A 20838-nucleotide genomic window follows, 5' to 3' on the forward strand; every position below is an offset into this window, starting at 1 on the left:
GTGGAGGGCTGGGATGGCTTTTCTGGAAAAAAAGTGTCGACTGGGTAGCTCGTAGCGTGGTACAGCGTAGTCCATCAGGGCTTTGAAAGCTTGGCTTTCAACTAACCGGTAGGGCATCATCTCTAACGAGATTAGTCTAGCTATGTGTGCGTTCAAACCCTGTGTACGCGGATGCGAGGCTAAGTACTTCCTTTTTCTAACCATAGTCTCATGTAGGGTGAGCTGGACTGGAGAGCTGGAGATCGTGGAACTAGCGGGGATGCCGGTGGACATGGCAGACTGAGAGACGGTGGGAGATGGTATTGTTGCCACCGGTGCCCTAGATGCAGTGTTTCCTACTACGAAACTGGTGATTCCCTGACCCTGACGGCTTTGGCCTGACAAAGAAACCTGCACAGATACTGCAGGTGGTGCGGAAAATGGTGGCCCTACACTGCCGGAAGGGATGTTGCGTTGCTGACTAGCTTCATTGGCCGAGGGAGCTACAACCTTAAGGGACGTTTGGTAGTTAGTCCAGGCTTGCAAATGCATGGTGGTTAAATGTCTATGCATGCAACTTGTATTGAGACTTTTCAGATTCTGTCCTCTGCTTAAGGTAGTTGAACATTTTTGACAGATGACTTTGCGCTGATCAATTGGATGTTGTTTAAAAAAATGCCAGACTGCACTCTTTCTAGCATCGGATACCTTTTCAGGCATTGCAGACTGAGCTTTAACCGGATGGCCACGCTGTCCTCCAACAGGTTTTAGCTTTGCCACGCGTTTTGGGCAAGATACGGGCCCGGCAGATGGAACCTGTTGCGATGTTGATGCCTGCTGCGGCCCCTCCTCCTCCGCTTCAGAACTGCTGCCGCCTGCACCCTGTTCCCCCAATGGCTGCCAATCGGGGTCAAGAACTGGGTCATCTATTACCTCTTCTTGTAACTCGTGTGCAACTTCGTCTGTGTCACCGTGTCGGTCGGTGGTATAGCGTTCGTGATGGGGCAACATAGTCTCATCAGGGTCTGATTCTTGATCAGCACCCTGCGATGGCAATGTTGTGGTCTGAGTCAAAGGACCAGGATAGTAGTCTGGCTGTGGCTGTGCATCAGTGCACTCCATGTCAGATTCAACTTGTAATGGGCATGGACTGTTAACTGCTTCACTTTCTAAGCCAGGGACGGTATGTGTAAAGAGCTCCATGGAGTAACCCGTTGTGTCGCCTGCTGCATTCTTCTCTGTTGTTGTTTTTGCTGAAGAGGACAAGGAAGCGACTTGTCCCTGACCGTGAACATCCACTAACGACGCGCTGCTTTGACATTTACCAGTTTCACGAGAGGAGGCAAAAGAGCTAGAGGCTGAGTCAGCAAGATAAGCCAAAACTTGCTCTTGCTGCTCCGGCTTTAAAAGCGGTTTTCCTACTCCCAGAAAAGGGAGCGTTCGAGGCCTTGTGTAGCCAGACGACGAACCTGGCTCCACAGCTCCAGACTTAGGTGCAATATTTTTTTTCCCACGACCAGCTGATGCTCCACCACTACCACTACCCTCATTACCAGCTGACAATGAACGCCCCCGGCCACGACCTCTTCCACCAGACTTCCTCATTGTTTTAAAAACGTTACCAAACGAACGGTATTTGTTGCTGTCACACAACTTACACGGTGAGCTATAACTTCAGTATGATTTAGCTACCCCTTTACAGGTGGGTGAGACCACAACGAAAATCAGCCACAATGTTACACACTCTGTTGTTGTTGGCAACAAATGAGATGGCACACACGCAGGACTGTCACTGAAGCGCAAATGTAAATATTTATCTCCCACTGATTTGTGTTTGGTTTTTTTAAAAGGGAGACTTCAGAAAAAAAAAAATTAAAAAAAAATTATTTTTTACAGAAGAATTTATAAAACAAATAAAATGAAATGATTGTTTCAGGGAGAATTTAGGAAAAAAAAAAAAAGGCTTTGTAGGGCCCACTGAGTGAGAGAGGACGCACACAGGAGTCAGGAGTGGCACACAAGCCCAGAGGCCAATATTAATCTCCCACCGATTGATTTAGTTATTTTTTTTGGTAGATTTTGGAACCCAAATCAAGCAAAAAAATTAATAGGCTTTCTATGGCCCACAATTGGGGAGAGAGAGATGGCACACCCAGGAGTCAAGACTGGCACACAAGCAGAAGGGGCAATATGAATCTCCCACAGATTTTGTTTTTTTTTTTCAGGGAGACTTGAGAGAAAAAAAAATACAAAAAAAATGATTTTTTTCAGGAATAATTTAGAAACCAAAGAAAATAAAATGATTGTTTCAGGGAGAATTTAGAAAACAAATAAAACAAAAAATAGGCTTTCTAGGGCCCACTGAGTGACAGATGACGCACACAGGAGTCAGGAGTGGCACACAAGCCCAGAGGCCAATATTAATCTCCCACTGATTGATTTAGTGATTTTTTTTGGTAGATTTTGGAACCCAAATCAAGCAAAAAAATTAATAGGCTTTCTATGGCCCACAATTGGGGAGAGAGAGAGAGATGGCACACCCAGGAGTCAAGACTGGCACACAAGCAGAAGGGGCAATATGAATCTCCCACAGATTTTTTTTTTTTTTTTTTTCAGGGAGACTTGAGAGAAAAAAAAATACAAAAAAAATGATTTTTTTCAGGAATAATTTAGAAACCAAAGAAAATAAAATGATTGTTTCAGGGAGAATTTAGAAAACAAATAAAACAAAAAATAGGCTTTCTAGGGCCCACTGAGTGACAGATGACGCACACAGGAGTCAGGAGTGGCACACAAGCCCAGAGGCCAATATTAATCTCCCACTGATTGATTTAGTGATTTTTTTTGGTAGATTTTGGAACCCAAATCAAGCAAAAAAATTAATAGGCTTTCTATGGCCCACAATTGGGGAGAGAGAGAGAGATGGCACACCCAGGAGTCAAGACTGGCACACAAGCAGAAGGGGCAATATGAATCTCCCACAGATTTTTTTTTTTTTTTTTTTTTTTTTCAGGGAGACTTGAGAGAAAAACAAATACCAAAAAAATGATTTTTTTCAGGAATAATTTAGAAACCAAAGAAAATAAAATGATTGTTTCAGGGAGAATTTAGAAAACAAATAAAACAAAAAATAGGCTTTCTAGGGCCCACTGAGTGACAGATGATGCACACAGGAGTCAGGAGTGGCACACAAGCCCAGAGGCCAATATTAATCTCCCACTGATTGATTTAGTGATTTTTTTTGGTAGATTTTGGAACCCAAATCAAGCAAAAAAATTAATAGGCTTTCTATGGCCCACAATTGGGGAGAGAGAGAGAGATGGCACACCCAGGAGTCAAGACTGGCACACAAGCAGAAGGGGCAATATGAATCTCCCACAGATTTTTTTTTTTTTTTTTCAAGGAGACTTGAGAGAAAAAAAAATACAAAAAAAATGATTTTTTTCAGGAATAATTTAGAAACCAAAGAAAATAAAATGATTGTTTCAGGGAGAATTTAGAAAACAAATAAAACAAAAAATAGGCTTTCTAGGGCCCACTGAGTGACAGATGACGCACACAGGAGTCAGGAGTGGCACACAAACCGAGAGGCCAATATTAATCTCCCACTGATTGATATAGTGATTTTTTTTGGTAGATTTTGGAACCCAAATCAAGCAAAAAAATTTATAGGCTTTCTATGGCCCACAATTGGGGAGAGAGAGAGAGATGGCACACCCAGGAGTCAAGACTGGCACACAAGCAGAAGGGGCAATATGAATCTCCCACAGATTTTTTTTTTTTTTTTTTTTCAGGGAGGCTTGAGAGAAAAAAAAATACAAAAAAAATGATTTTTTTCAGGAATAATTTAGAAACCAAAGAAAATAAAATGATTGTTTCAGGGAGAATTTAGAAAACAAATAAAACAAAAAATAGGCTTTCTAGGGCCCACTGAGTGACAGATGACGCACACAGGAGTCAGGAGTGGCACACAAGCCCAGAGGCCAATATTAATCTCCCACTGATTGATTTAGTGATTTTTTTTGGTAGATTTTGGAACCCAAATCAAGCAAAAAAATTAATAGGCTTTCTATGGCCCACTATTTGTGAGAGAGATGGCACGCTCAGGACTGGCACACAAGCCCAGAGGCCAATATTAATCTCCCATTTTTTTTTTTCCAGGGAAAATTTATAAACCCAATAAAAAAAATAATAATAAATAGGCTTTCTATGGCCCACTATCTGAGAGAGAGAGATGGCACGCTTAGGACTGGCACACAAGCCCAAAGCCCAATATTAATCTCCCACTGATTGATTTAATGATTTTTTCAGGTAGAATTTAGAACCCAAATCAAGCAAAAAAATTAATAGGCTTTCTATGGCCCACTGAGTGAGAGATGGCACACACAGGAGTAAGGAGTGGCACACAAGCCCTGAGGCCAATATTTTTCTCCCACTGATTGATTGATTGATTTTTTCAGGTAGAATTAGGAACCCAAATCAACCCAAAAAATAAATAGGCTTTCTATGGCCCACTATTTGTGAGAGAGATGGCACGCTCAGGACTGGCACACAAGCCCAGAGGCCAATATTAATCTCCCACTTTTTTTTTTTTTCCAGGGAAAATTTATAAACCCAATAAAAAAAATAATAATAAATAGGCTTTCTATGGCCCACTATCTGAGAGAGAGAGATGGCACGCTTAGGACTGGCACACAAGCCCAAAGGCCAATATTAATCTCCCACTGATTGATTGATTTTTTCAGGTAGAATTATGAACCCAAATCAACCAAAAAAATAAATAGGCTTTCTATGGCCCACTATTTGTGAGAGAGATGGCACGCTCAGGACTGGCACACAAGCCCAGAGGCCAATATTAATCTCCCACTTTTTTTTTTTCCAGGGAAAATTTATAAACCCAATAAAATAATAAAAAAATAGGCTTTCTATGGCCCACTATCTGAAAGAGAGAGAGATGGCACGCTTAGGACTGGCACACAAGCCCAAAGGCCAATATTAATCTCCCACTGATTGATTTATTGATTTTTTCAGATAGAATTTAGAACCCAAATCAAGCAAAAAAATTAATAGGCTTTCTATGGCCCACTGAGTGAGAGATGGCACACACAGGAGTAAGGAGTGGCACACAAGCCCTGAGGCCAATATTTTTCTCCCACTGATTGATGTTGTGATTTTTTCTGGTAGATTTTGGAACCCAAATCAAGCAAAAAAATAAATAGGCTTTCTATGGCCCACTGAGTGAGAGATGACACAGACAGAGATGGCACTCTAGCAGAAATGTCAATCTTAATCTCCCACAAAAAAAAAAAAAAAAAAAAAAAAAGGAACTGTCCTTCAATTACTATCTCCCTGCAGTAATCTCAGCCAGGTATGGCAGGCAGCAATACGGAGTGGACTGATGCACAAATTAAATAAAAAGTGTGGACAAACAAACAAGATAGTTGTGCAGAAAGGAAGGAACAAGAGGATTTGTGCTTTGAAAAAAGCAGTTGGTTTGCACAGCGGCGTACACACAGCAATGCAGCTATCAGGGAGCCTTCTAAGGCAGCCCAATGAGCTACAGCGCTGAGGAAAAAAAAAAAAAAGGAGCTTCCACTGTCCCTGCACACCGAAGGTGGTGTTGGGCAGTGGAAATCGCTACAGCACAAGCGGTTTTGTGGTTAATGGACCCTGCCTAACGCTATCCCTGCTTCTGACGAAGCGGCAGCAACCTCTCCCTAAGCTCAGATCAGCAGCAGTAACATGGCGGTCGGCGGGAACTCCCCTTTATAGCCCCTGTGACGCCGCAGACAGCAAGCCAATCACTGCAATGCCCTTCTCTAAGATGGTGGGGACCAGGACCTATGTCATCACGCTGCCCACACTCTGCGTTTACCTTCATTGGCTGAGAAATGGCGCTTTTCGCGTCATTGAAACGCGACTTTGGCGCGAAAGTCGCGTACCGCATGGCCGACCACGCACAGGGGTCGGATCGGGTTTCATGAAACTCGACTTCGCCAAAAGTCGGCGACTTTTGAAAATGTTCGACCCGTTTCGCTCAACCCTATACAGGACTAATCAACATTTACCAGAAATGTTTAGATGCAGTTATTGCTGCATAAAATGATCACACCAGTTACTGAAAGCAAAGGTTCACATACTTTTGCCACCCACAATGTGATTTTGGATCATTTTCGTATATAGTCTAATATTTTTGACTGAAAATCTGATGTAGTTGAAGGTCAAATTTTTGCAGAAATATAGAAAATTCTGAAGGGTTCACAAACTTTCAATCATTACAATTGGTAATGGTATGTATTCACATACGTACTATGTTTTTTATAATTTCTCATTGGTGACTAACTTCAAAGTGGTATTAATGATTTGTCTCATTTACGTGATGCTTGTCTGTGTGTCTGAACCTCATCATACTAGTCTGTGCGCTTTCTTTTTCTCTATTGTCCAACATTTACAGGGCATAATTAGGACCCGCTGGACTAAACTAAGAACTGAGTGTCAGGTTATTCCTGTATATTCCACACTGGAAAAAAATTCACCACCAAGATGTAGAGTAAATGGTACAGGGTGCAATGAACGATTCCTTCTCTACTCAATCAATACAACAGGCCTCAGGATTCTTCCCCTGCACTGGATAAATCCCAGGCCTCTTCTGTCCCTGTGGTCTCCCACTCAGGTGCTGCTCAGCAGAGACATAGGTCTCAGCGTCTTGCTCAGGCTCGTGGTGTTTGGTTGGTTTCTTCTGACTTCCAGCCAACTCCTTTGTAGCCAGTAACATACAGGTGAACCCTGGTACTTGGGAGTCTATGTCCACAAATCCCTGTACTGAGCATGTGTGTGGTGAGTCCCCATTGGTGGTCAGACATCAGCTGCTGTGGTGAGGTAGCAGTTTTGGATTGGACCACAGACAAGGTCCTGTCCGACTGGACATGAACCTTGTGTATAAAAGGTTCTCAGATGTGCACGCCGGTGCGCTAGTGTCATTTATGTGTGGTTGTTGCCAGTGGATACTCTACCACTCAGTCTGCTCGTGTGCATGTGTCACCCTAATCCCAGAGAGTACTGGCGGGGTTAATTCGTCCTACTTCGCTGGGCTTGACATCTGTTTTCTCCATGTGTGTGGTTAACACAGTTGAGTCACAGAGCATGTACCAACCCTCAGGCTAGACCTCATTGGGAAAGTGACAAATTTGTGCATCTAGTGTCCCATGTGCAGTTAGCACAATCTACTCACAGTGCGAGTTCACTGTTTCTATATTCAGCACCTGCTCTGTTACTGTGTGCGAGGGACACGGTTCAGCTGCAGTGCTAGTTCAGTCCTTCTATATTCAGCATCTGCTTCGTTACTGTGTACAAGTGACACAGTTTGGTTGCAATTGCACTATATTACTCCTTTATTCAGTGCAATCAGCCAACCCTAACACACAGTATCAGGACCAAACTCCATACATATGCACAATATCTGATAAAGCTCAGTACAGGGTTTCATTAAAAGTTAAAGGGAACCTGTCACCCCCAGGCGTTTGTAACTAAAAGAGCCACCTTGTGCAGCACTAATGCTGCATTTTGACAAGGTGGCTCTTTTAGTTCTTGTTCCTGGCACTGCTGAAATAATCGCTTTTGAAATTTGTCCCTCATACTTTGAAATCGTCCCGGGGGCAGGTCTTCCCCCCTAACACAGACGCACCACAGCCGTCACTCATGGCCTCTGCACGCCGGGTGCCGCCTCCCCTTCCTTCATTAGCGTTCCTGGCACCTGCGCTGTTATTTTCTTTTTTGGGCATGCTCAGTTGCGCTGCCCTTTGAACTTACAGCGCAAGCAAGCAAGTTACGAATGCCTGAGGGGGTGACAGGTTCCCTTTAAGTAAACCCTGCAATATAAGTTTTATTATGTGAATATTCGATATTAGTGCCACATACTGTCCTTGCTAAAAATAATAGTGCCATATATGGTGACTCAATAAATGAAAGTCACATATGCAGTTCACATTAAATGAAACAGTGCCACGTATAACATAGACTTCATAGCATAGCTACTTCACAATACCCTATGCAGCATTACCACATACTGTTCCTTCTAAAATCGGTATGTCAGCACATGGATACAAAATCTAGGTGATAAGATTAAAAAACAAATCTGGAAAGGTCTGCAAAGTCCAACCTCTTATGCTAGCTTCACACTAGCATTCGGCAGGGCTGCTGATGGCAGCCTTCTTCCTCCGTGAAGCCCCACCCACTGCTGCGCCTTTTCCTTCAGTTCAGCCTACGTCTGCAAGAGTTCTGAGTACCCTATCTTTAACATTGGGTATGCAGGCTATGCTGATGTATGCAGATACCTCCTCATGTGTCGTTTTGAAGCTGCGCCGACCGCAACAAAATCCTAACATGTTGCGTTTGACGCAGGTCAGCACATCATCAAGACGACGCATGTGGAGGCATCTGCATACATCTGCATGGCCTGCGTACCCAATGTTAAACATATGGTATGCAGAAAGCATGCAGACGTAGGCGGAGCTGAAGGAAGAGGTGTGGCAGTGGGCGGGGCTTCATGGAGGAAGAAGGCTTTCAACCGCAGTCCTGCTGATCGCTAGTGTGAAGCCTGCCTTATCCTACCTTAGAATCCAAACAACTGTTGGAAAAATCATAATCAGAAAAAAGCTCTGGATCATGAACCAATCTCCAGAAATATAGTATCTATAATTTATAACTAATTCTATCATCCTGCCTTTTCCTGCTCCTACTGAATGATGCAAGTGGGTAGATAATGTCATTGTACAGTCTTTATCTTAGGCTACGTTCACATTTGCGCTGTGCGCCGCTGCGTCAGCGACACAATGCACAACGCAAATAAAACCGCATCAAAACGCACACAAAAACGCTGCGTTTTGCGACACATGTGTCGTTTTTTGCCGAAAATCGGACGCCAGAAAAATGCAACTTGTTGCGTTTTCTGCGCCCGACGCTTGCGGCAAAAAAAAACGCTTGCGTCGCACAACACAGCACAACACATGTCCATGCGTCCCCCATGTTAAATATAGGGGCGCATGACGCATGCGTCGCCGCTGCGTCGCCCGACGCAAATGGGCACAACGCAAATGTGAACATAGCCTTAGAGCAGATAATAAGGACCACTTACACCACACCACTATTGATGAGCGAGCACACTCGGTAATGCTTGTTACTTGCCTAAGCATCGCTGTACTCGCAGCTCTCCACAAGCACCGATCATTTCCGGGTTTGCTTGGCGGGAGCTAGGGTCCCTGCCCTGCATGTTTGGTGCTCTTAAGAGAGCCAATCAACATGCAGGGATTGTCTGCCACACACTGTAATGCCATAGCATTCTTGGTTGTGGCATTACAGTGATTGGCTGGCCGCACAGCATCATTAGGTCTATAAGAGACCTGGCGCCGCCCTGCTCGTAGCATTCAGCTCCTGATTCAAGCAGTGTAGGGAGAGGTGCTGCCGAGATAGGGTCATATTTGGGGGTTTATCTGTTAGTGAGATAATACCATCATATTTTACACAAGTGCAGCTAAACCAACAGTCCTTCTAAGGACTAATTACCGAGTACAGTATATAGATTCCAGTGCTAGGTAGGCAGGGGAGTGTATGTGGCTCTATACATATCAGTGCAAGGCATGCAGGCACTGTATATGGGTATATAGATATCATTGCATACATCAAGAGGGCCCATTCCATTACTGTCTTCTGCTGCTGCCTATTACATATATACCTAGCCGCAGGTATCAGTGGCTAGGAAGATTTTTTCTAGCATCTTAATCCTGAATATTGTGGGCTACAAATTTGGGCATTTCAGGCCTGCATTCACATTTTTTTGCTGTGTGTTACCCTGGTTATATACAATATTTTTCTGTTAAAAAAATACAGGCCACATATTGAACATTGTGGTTTCTCTGTCAGATACCAGATCTATCTGTGGGCTACAATTTCAGGCCTCCATTCCACTGTATTTGCTGTCTGTTACCCTAGTTCTATACAGTATTTTTCAGTAAGAAAAAAAAAATACAGGCCGCATTTTGAACATTGTGGTATCTCTGCCAGACGCCTGATCTATCTGTGGGCTACAAATTTGGGCACTTCAGGAATACATTCACCTTTTTTGTGGTATGTTACCCTATTTCTAGAATCAAAAAAGTGTCATGTTGACCCTTTAATGCGCCTTGTCACATAACTTAGGATAATAGCCAAACCAGAATCTCAGTTTGCAGACACTGTGTTTTGGGGTACTGCCCGTCATCAGTGCAAAGCGGAGATCTGGTTTGGCTGTATGAGAGGCGTCAGACCGTTATCCAAAAAGTATTGTTTCTCCTTGCGGAGATCGACATGCTAAGCATGCCGAGATGAGGGGACAAGGCTCGTTAAAGGGTCAACATTGACTTGTAGGATTGCTACCTTCCAATAGGTGGCACTAGAGTTCTAGCTCTCTTCCTCTCTGAAGAGACAATTTGCATAATTAGCATATTACCTAGAGGAGCATTGCGGCTTTAAGTCTCCTCATCTCGGCATGCTTAGCATGTCGATCTCCACAAGTAGAAACTATACTTTTTGGATAACGGTCTGACGCCTCTCACACAGCCAAACCAAATCTGCTTTGCACTGACAAGGGGCAGTACGCCGAAACACAGTGTCTGCGAATTGAGATTCTGGTTTGGCTATAATCCTAAGTCATGTGACAAGGCTCGCTAAAGGGTCAACATTGACGTGTAGGATTGCACGGCTCTGGATCATAAACTTTAGTGAAATACTTAGGGGTTCAAAGTGCTCACCACACATATTGAAAAGTTCCATGGGGGGGTCTAGTTTCCAAAAGGGGTCACTTGTGGGGATTTCTAATGTTTAGGTACATCAAGGGCTCTGCAAACCAACATGACACCCGCAGACCATTCCATCAAAGTCTGTATTCCAAAATGCCACTTCTTCCCTTCCGACCTCTGCCACGCGCCCAAGCAGGAGTTTTCTTCCACATATGGGGAATCAGCATACTCAGGATAAATTGCACAACAACTTTTGGTGCCCAATTTCTCCAGATACCCTTTTGAAAATAAAAAATTGGGGACTAAAAGATCATTTTTGTGGAAAAAAAAGATTTTTTAATTTTCACGGCTCTACATTATAAACTTCTGTGAAGTTCCTTAGGGGGTCTACTTTCCAAAATGGGGTCACTTTTGGGGTGGTTTTCACTGTTTAGGCACATCAGGGGCTCTCCAAACAAGACATCGCGTCCCATCTCAATTCCAGGTATTTTTGCATTGAAAAGTCAAATGGCGCTTCTTCCCTTCTGAGCTCTGCCATGCGCCCAAACAGTGGTTTACCCCCACATATGGGGTATCAACTTACTCAGGACAAACTGTACAACAACTTTTGGGGACCAATTTCTCCTGTTACCCTTAGGAAAAATAGAAAACTGGGGACTAAAAAATCATTTTTGTGGAAAAAAATATTATTTTTACTTTTACGGCTCTACATTATAAACTTCTGGGAAGCACTTGGGGGTTCAATGTGTTCACCATACATCTAGATAAGTTCCTTAGGGGGTCTACTTTTTAACATGGTGTCACTTTTGGGGGTTTCCACTGTTTAGGCACTTTAGGGGCTCTCCAAACGCAACATGGTGTCCAATCTCAATTTCAGATATTTTGGATTGAAAACTCAAATGACGCTCCTTCCCTTCCGAGCTCTGCTATGTGCCCAAACAATGGTTTACCCCCACATATGGGGTATCTGCGTACTCAGGATAAATTGTACAACAACTTTTGTGGCCCAATTTCTCCTTTTACCCCTGGTAAAATAAAACAAATTGGATCAGAAGTAAATTTTTTGTGAAATGTTTATTTTATTTAAACATTCCAAAAATTCCTATGAAACACCTGAAGGGTTAATAAACTTCTTGAATGTATTGTTGAGCACCATGAGGAGTGCAGTTTTTAGAATGGGGTATTTTTTATCATATAGACCCCTCAAAGTGACTTCAAATGTGATGTGGTCCCTAAAAAGAATGGTGTTGTAAAAATGAGAAATTGCTGGTCAATTTTAACCCTTATAACTCCCTAACAAAAAAAAATTTTGCTCATGTAAAGTAGATATGTGGGAATTGTTACTTAATAAGTATTTTGTGTGACATATCTCTGTGATTTAAGGGCATGAAAATGCAAAGATGGAAAATTGTGCAATTTTCAAACTTTTCGCCAAATTTCCATTTTTTTCACAAATAAGCTCAAGTATTGTCAAGGAAATGTTACCACTATCATGAAGTACAATATGTTATGGGAAAACAGTGTCAGAATCACCAGGATCCTTTGAAGCGTTCCAGAGTTATAACCTCATAAATGGACTGTGGTCAGAATTGTAAAAATTGGCCCAGTCATTAACATGCAAACCACCCTTGAGGGTAAAGGGGTTGAGTCCTTCCTTCATAAATGATGTGTCTGATGATGTGCACATACAGCATGGCCAGCTAAGGTTGTTTAATGTTACAGTAACATTTCCCAGTATATGCATTTGTATTGCTAAAGTTGAAAAATTCATCAAAAACGCTATGTGTGAGCATAGCCCAAGTGGTCTTTATTTTGCCTTACATACAAATTATTACCCTGGAAAGGATGTTCCTTATCATATTTCCCAGAAAATTCCATTTTGGTTTTGTTTTTGAATGTTTTAGTGTGCGCCTGTAAAAGTGGCGTCACACTCTGACAATATTGGTCACAGCTGTGACCTAAGAGTCAGAAATGCTTCCAGGGTCTTCCCCATGTTGTTCTGATGTTATTTGAGCACTGTTCCTATTGATTTCAATTGTTTTTAGACCCTAAAAGGACCCCTGGGGGATCGCAGCAAAAATCCTCATAGACTTACATTGGGCTCGTTGCTCTGGTCAAGTACCAGAGCATTCCAATTTGTTTGACCTGAGCAATGAGCATTTTAGTGCTTGCCCATCACTACACACCACCACTTGTTACAGTGCAATTTCTTTGAATTTGCTTAAGTACTTCTCACCATAAACAATAGGTCCTAGCAATGTGAAAGAAATATGTAACTTTACATTCTTTGCCATTCCTTCAGAACAGACAGATCTCTGCTCTCCTCTCTTTAGCAGGTGCAGAGATCATGGAAGAGCTGGACTGTGTGGGACATTAATGTATCATCACACAGGGGTCTAAGGGATGGAGAGTAGGGATGAGCGAGTGTACTTGTGGCTCAGGTGACCTCCGTGTATTTATGACTGCTCGGAGATTAAGTTTTCATCGTGGCAGCTGAATAATTTACAGCTACTAGCCAGCTTGATTACATGTGGGGATTCCCTAGCAACCAGGCAACCCCCATATGTATTCATCCTGGCTAATAGCTGTAAATCATTCAGCTGCCACGATGAAAACTAAATCTCCAAGCAGTCATAAATACTCGGAGGTCACCCGAGCGTGCTCGGGAAAACCCGAGCAACGAGTACACTCGCTCATCCCTAATGGAGAGTGACATGTCAAGCAAGGCATGTTAGAGTGAGGAGACTTAAAAGCAATACATGTTGCTATTGGCCTCTGAGGTGAGAGCTTTTGGACTGCGGTTTAAGGAGTAAAATTTCTCTTTGTGGAGAGTGACATGCCAAGCCTGGCATGTCTTAGTGAGGAGACTTTATAGGTGTTGATGGAGTTCAAGTCCTCATTCTCTCTTAAGAGATAATTTGCATATTTAATTTCCCAGAGGAGCTTGCATGACACTTACATCTACTCACTCTGACATGCCAGGCTTGAGTTGTCACTCTTCACAAGGAGAAACATGATCATTTACATCCAGTCCAGAGCCTCTTGCCTAGCCAAATCAGATCTCATACTTTGCACTGACAAGGGGTAACACCCAAAAATACTGTGTCTTCAAATTGAGATTATTGTTAAGGTTTTACCCTTAAGGTACCGTCACACTAGACGATATCGCTAGCGATCCGTGACGTTGCAGCGTCCTGGCTAGCGATATCGTCCAGTGTGACAGGCAGCAGCGATCAGGCCCCTGCTGTGCTGTCGCTGGTCGGGGAAGAAAGTCCAGAACTTTATTTTGTCGCTGGACTCCCCGTAGACATCGCTGAATCGGCGTGTGTGACACCAATTCAGCGATGTCTTCGCTGGTAACCAGGGTAAACATCGGGTAACTAAGCGCAGGGCCGTGCTTAGTAACCCGATGTTTACCCTGGTTACCATCGTTAAAGTAAAAAAAACAACCGCTACATACTTACCTACCGCTGTCTGTCCCCGGCGCTCTGCTTCTCTGGTCTGGCTGTGAGCACAGCGGCCGGAAAGCAGAGCGGTGACGTCACCGCTCTGCTTTCCGGCTGCCCGGCGCTCACAGCCAGACCAGAGAAGCAGAGCGCCGAGGACAGACAGCGGTAGGTAAGTATGTAGAGTTTGTTTTTTTACTTTTAGGATGGTAACCAGGGTAAACATCGGGTTACTAAGCGCGGCCCTGCGCTTAGTAACCCGATGTTTACCCTGGTTACCGGGGACATCGGGATCGTTGGTCGCTGGAGAGCTGTCTGTGTGACAGCTCTCCAGCGACCAAACAGCGACGCTGCAGCGATCCGGATCGTTGTCGGTATCGCTGCAGCATCGCTTAGTGTGACGGTACCTTAAGTCACGTTGCAAGGCTCATTGAAAGGTTGTTATTGACTTTTAAGATTGCTACTTCCAATTGGTGATGCTAGAGATCAAGTCGTCTTCCTCTCTGAAGAGACAATTTGCATATGTCTCACACAGATTAGGCCTGTTCTAAGCTTTTTTTTATCCCTGATTAAGACTCCTGCTTAAGATTGGTCAATGTCATGTAGGAGAAAAAGTACAACCCCAGAGATATATCTGAGCTGTCATCCCCTTGTATACAAAATAAATTGGAATCTAAAGTTTACACGTTAATTTCTCCATAATGGTGATGAGAAATTAAAAAAAACAAAAAATAAAGTTTTACTCAGCTCTGAAACTATTATTCCAGGATGTGTAATGTTTAATATGCTCAAACTGGTGGAAAGCCCTATTTAAATGATGCATAGATTAGAAAAGACTAGCAGAAATCATGGCTAGGAAACAGAGTTGGGGTAAATGAAATTGAACCCAATGGTTAATTTATTTTTGTTAACTTGTTTATTTTTTACATGTAGGACGACATAAAGATGAACACCTTATGTCCCTCAATAATTAAAATTGTAATTTAAAAACAATATTTTGTGATTGCTTGGATTGAATTTATCCAATTATTTAAAGTTATTTGATAATCTGAAAAAAGCTTTTGCAAAAATGTGCAAATATAGAAGAATTAGGATGAAGCAAATACTTTTTTCTTAACACTTACACAATTAACAAATCCTTCTGACATACTACAGATTTATAGATTACTTTATACTCTGATTAGATAAAGCTTTTATTCTACTTAATTTGTCTTATTACAATATCTTTTGTTATGCATTTTTTTCCATATGAACCTTTCTTTGATAATTATCTTTTGTTTTGCAGTCTGACAATATCTGCAGCAATGTTAAAAATATTGAGGATAGCACTCTTCCTTCTTCTGATGATAGCCCTTGGTTTTTTTTTTGGAATCACCAACAATGAGAGTATCTTTCCTTATGTGTCCTCCTTATCAAGAAGAAAAATATTAAATGAATCAATGACATTAATGAATAACATTTTCAGTCCCTTTCATGGATGGTCAAATATCACAAATGTATTAAGTACCAAAGCATCGAGAGTTCAGGAAAAAATGTTACTGGAAACCCTCAATACATCGTCAAGCACAAGGCTAAATATTACTTTTGTTTCTCCATCTGAAGTATTAAAACAAGGTGATGGCATCATATTTTTGGAAACAACAGATCGAATGCAGCCTCCTTCATTAGTTTTATGTGCTATAGAGTCTGCCGCTCGTGTGTACAAGGACCGACCAGTGGCCTTCTTCATGAAAGGATTAAGCAGTACCAACATAGAAGAAACGGTGAAGAGACATTTCCCAGTGCTCTCATCCCTGAGGAACGTTTACTTCTTCCCGCTGAGGTTCGAGGAAGTGTTTGCTGACACCCCACTTCACACATGGTATCAGAAGGTACCGTGCAGCAATATCTAACATTTAATAGTAATTATTATGACCAAATGTAAATTAGAGTTCATTTGTATAGGATTGGCCTGGGGATGTGCAAGCTGTACGGGCACATAGATGTCTCTTCTGAAGGTGTCATTTTAAATGGTATAACCACTGGGTCTTATGGCTACACTAAATCTTAAAGGTGTTGACCCCTACTCTGGCAATCCCTTCTCAATTCCTGCCGTATTTTGCAGACTAGTATAGAAAAATAGGAGACAAAAAAGCGCAAATAGGGTCTTATCCCCAGGATTGTTTCTACTCAATTGTGAGAGAACTGCTCACCTGGTGGTACACAGTACAAGCGTGTAGTTTGTCAGCTGCTGCAGATCCACAGGCCGGCACTGCGACCTCTTAGAACCATTAAACTAGATGAAATGTGGATTAAATCCGCGCTGCTGCGACAAATAATGGATCCAGATATAATTGTAAGGTGTTCGGGTGGTTTATTCAATGCGTTTCGAAGCTCGTGGCTTCTTCTTCAGGAAGTTTCCACACCAAGATATCCTGTAAAAAAAATAGCAAGCCCTCACATAACGTTGTCGGAAGAAATATGGAAAATGAATTACTCTCAAAATATGGCTATCCAAAATCTAGCTTTTGCAAAAAGACAGCATCAGTGTAACAGCAGTCAAATATAAAAAAAACTACAGCATATAAATTTAGTATCACTGTAATTAAACTGACCCGAAGAATAAGGTCGCCTAATTACTTATCGCGCACGAGATATGGCGTAAAGCATAAATAAAACCAATTCTTCACCTGCTGTTGATTTGTTCATTCCGGGGTCACTTGAGGGGGTATTCTGCTCTTCTAGCACCTAGGGGCTTTGTATATGGAGTCTGCAAACTATTCAAGGAAAATGTATGCTCCATGAAGCAGGTAGTGCTCCAGGAGGCAAATAGTTCTTCATCACTCACGAGTCTCACCATGTGGCTAAGCAGTACTGTACAACAACATTTGGGGTATTTCCACTTTCAGAAAAATTGTGTGACAAATGTAATGCCATTTTTACCCATTTCCCCTTGTGAATTTTTTTTTGTGTGGTAAAAATGTAATTGTTTTTTGCTCACAGTCCAATGGTATAGACTTCTGTGACACACCTGTGGTGTCAATATAATCAATACCTCCTTAGATGAATTGTTTGAGATATATATTTTGTAAAATTGCATCACTTTTGGGAGGTTATGCTATTAAAGCACTTCAGGGGCTCTTTCAGTGGCTCATGGCAGCCGCAAACCATAACAGTAAAATCTTTGCAAAATTATAGCGCTCCTTCCCTGTTAAGTTTTGAAGTGTGCCTCAAAAGTAGTTCTCCATTTCATGTAGGGTATTGGTGTATTCAGGAGAAATTGCACAACAAACAAAGAGGTCTATTTTTTCCTAATAGCCTTTATAAAAATTACAAATTTGGGGCTAAAACATAATTTTAACAGTAAAAATTCAATTATTCTTTCTTTACCACACAATCGTATAAATTTCTGTGAAGCACATGTGATATCAACTTGCTCACTGCACTTCTACTTGATTTCCTTGAGGGGTGAAGTTTGTAAAATGAGTTCACTTACAGAGGGTTCTACTGTTCTGGCAACTCGGAGGCTTTGCCAATGTGACATTGCACCCTCAACTAATAATGAGCGAGTGTGCTCGTTACTCGAGTTTTCTGAGCATGCTCGAGTCTCAACCGAGTATTGCCGATGCTCAGATGCGATGCTCGGATCCCTGCCCCGCATGTTTGGTGGCTGTAATACAGCCAATAACATAGCTGCAGTTTAACCGTATATGGCAGGGCATGGATCTGAGCATCTCACCCGAGCACCGGCAATACTTGCTTGAGACTTGAGCATGCTCAGAAAATTTGAGTAACCAGCACATTCACTCATCACTACCCTCAACCCATTCCAGCAAAATCTGAACTCCAATATGGGGCTTCTTCGCTTCTGAGCTTTGCACTATGCTTCAAAAGTAGTTTTCAACCACATAGAGGGTATAGGTGTACTCAAGAGAAACTGCACAACAAATTGAAAGTTCCATTTTGCTTCTATTACCCTTGGGCTAAAATCAACATTTTTATGGGAAATATTTATTTTTTTATTTTCACAGTTCAATGTTATAACCTTCTGTAAAGCATCTAGGAGGTTCAAAGTGCTCACAACATGTCTAGATAAATTCCTTGATTGGTCTAGTTTCCAAAATGGGGTCACTTGTGGAAGGTTTTCACAGTTTAGGTATACATCGGGGGCTATCCAAACTCGACATGGCATCCGCTAACAATTTCAGCCAATTTTGTATTCAAAAAGTCAAATGGTGCTCCCTCCCTTGTGAGCTCTGCCATGCACCCAGATAGCAGTTTTTATTTGGGGACAAAACAACATTTTTGTGGGAATTTTTTTTTTATTTTCTAAGCTTAATGTTATAAATTTCTGTGAAGCCTATGCAGACTCAAGGTACTCACCACACATCTAGATACATTTCTTGATGTGTCCAGTTTCCAAAATGGGGTCACATATGGGGATTTCCACTGTTTAGGTAAATCAGGGGCACTCCAAACAATACATGGTTTCAGCGAATGATTCCAGCAAATTTTGCATTTAAAAACTCAAATAGTGTGTGTTTAAAAAGTGAAATGGTGCTCCTTCCCTTCTGAGCTCAGCCTTGCACCAAAACAGTAGTTTTCCTCCATATATTGGGCATTGGCGTACTCAGAAGAAATAGTACAATAAATTGTATACTGTTACCCTTGTGAAAATGCAAAATTTGGGGCTAAAATACATTTTTGTGGGAAAAATGTGATTTTTAGATTTTCACAACATTACATTATAAACTTCTGTGATGCTCCTGGGGGTTAAAGGCCCTCCCCACACATCTAGATACATTATTTGAGTTGTCTAGTTTCCAAAATGGATTTCCACTGTTTAGACACATCAGCGGCTCTCCAAACGCAACATGGTGTCCACTAAAGATTCCAGCAAATTTTGCGTGTAAAAACTCAAATGGTGCTAGTGCTGAGCTCAGCCATGCACCTATACAATAGTTTTCCACCACAGACAGGGTATCAACGTACTCAGGAGAAATTGCACAACAAATTTTACAATGCAGTTTCTCCTGTTACATTTATTAAAATGCAACATTTGTGGCCAAAAGAACACTTTTGTGGGAAAAGTGTGACTTTTTATTTTCTCCATTATAAAATTATATGATGCAACTGGGGGTTTACGGTGCTCACCACACATCTATACATATTCTAGTCTAGTTTTCAAAATGGGGTCACTTGTGGGGGATTACCACTGTTTAAGCACATCAGGGGTTATTCAAATGTGACATGGTATTCGTTTTAGATTTAAGCCATTTTTGCATTTAAAAAAGTCAAAGGTGCTCATTCCCTTCCGAGCCCTGCCATGAGTCCAAACAGTAAAATTATGTTTAAAAAAGAATGCGGATACAATGTAGACATGTGGTAAAGGTGATGTATTAACTATTTTGTGTGACAAAACTCTCTGGTTTAAGGGCATAAGAAAAAATGTTTGAAAAATCTTTTGCCAAACTTCAGATATTTTTCCAGATAAACACAAGTCATATAGAACAAATTTTAAGACCATCATGAAGTATGATATGTCATGAAAAATTATTCTCAGAATCAATGAGATCTATGGAAGCGTTCCCAAGCTATTAGCCCATAATGTGAAACTAGTCAGAATTGTAAAATTTGGCCTGGTCATGAAGGAGAAAATGTCCTAGGGAGGCAAAGGGGTTAATCTACGAAAACATAAAAATCAGAAATAAGGGATTATGTTCCTGGTTTAGGCAGAATGAAATACCAAACAGTTGCCATTCAAGAACAAATATCAATTTGGGTGAAGGAACTGGCCAGACAGTGAGGAACAATACATATAAAGATACAGAAATGAGGCTGTACAGGAAATAATTTTTTTGGGATGAAAATTACAAATCATGGTTTGTACAGTTGGTACGGAAAGTATTCAGACCCCTTTAAATTTTTCAATCTTTGTTTCATTGCAGCCATTTGGTAAATTCAAAAAAGTTAATGTTTTCACATTAATGTACACTCTGCACCCCATCTTGACTGAAAAAAGAAGAAATGTAAAAATTTTTGCAAATTTATTAAAAAAGAAAACCAAAATATCTCACGGTCATAAGTATTCAGACCCTTTGCTCAGACAATCATATTTAAGTCACATGCTGTCAATTTCCTTGCAATCCTGTTTGAGATTTTTCTACTCCTTCATTGGAGTCCATCTGTGTTTAATTAAACTGATAGGACTTTATTTGGAAAAGTACACACCTGCCTATATTAGACCTCACAGCTCACAGTGCATGTCAGACCAAATGAGAATCATGTGGTCAAATGAAATGGCCAAGGAGCTCAGAGACAGAATTTTGGCATAGCACAGATCTGGTCAAGGTTACAAAAGACTTTCTGCAGTACTCAACGTTCCTAAGAGCACAGTGGCCTGCATAATCCTTAAATGGAAGAAGTTTGGGACCACCAAACGTCTTCCTAGACCTGGCCGTCCAGCCAAACTGAGCAATCGTGTGGGAAGAGCCTTTGTGAGAGAGGTAAAGAAGAACCCCAAGATCACTGTGGCTGAGCTCCAGAGATGCAGTAGAGAGATGAGAAATAAGATTTTCTGATCTGATGAGATGAAGAATGACCTTTTTGGTGATAATTCTTAGCGGTCTGTGTGGAGAAAACCAGGCACTGCTCATCACTTG

General features: G+C 41.7%; 1 protein-coding gene across 3 annotated transcripts in view; it reads left to right on the forward strand.

The window, feature by feature from the left end:
- LOC138638555 (alpha-1,4-N-acetylglucosaminyltransferase-like) overlaps positions 1 to 20838 on the forward strand; it is a 73297-nt gene that overhangs the window by 44613 nt on the left and 7846 nt on the right. For all 3 annotated transcript variants that reach the window (XM_069727941.1, XM_069727943.1, XM_069727942.1), the window contains exon 2: positions 15483 to 16068. In XM_069727941.1, coding sequence (XP_069584042.1) covers positions 15502 to 16068 — 567 coding nt within the window. In that variant the 5' untranslated portion in view covers positions 15483 to 15501. The remainder of the gene's footprint in view (positions 1 to 15482; positions 16069 to 20838) is intronic.

Source organism: Ranitomeya imitator, chromosome 5 (assembly GCF_032444005.1).
Source record: "Ranitomeya imitator isolate aRanImi1 chromosome 5, aRanImi1.pri, whole genome shotgun sequence".
In the NCBI taxonomy this organism is placed as follows: Eukaryota; Metazoa; Chordata; class Amphibia; order Anura; family Dendrobatidae; genus Ranitomeya; species Ranitomeya imitator.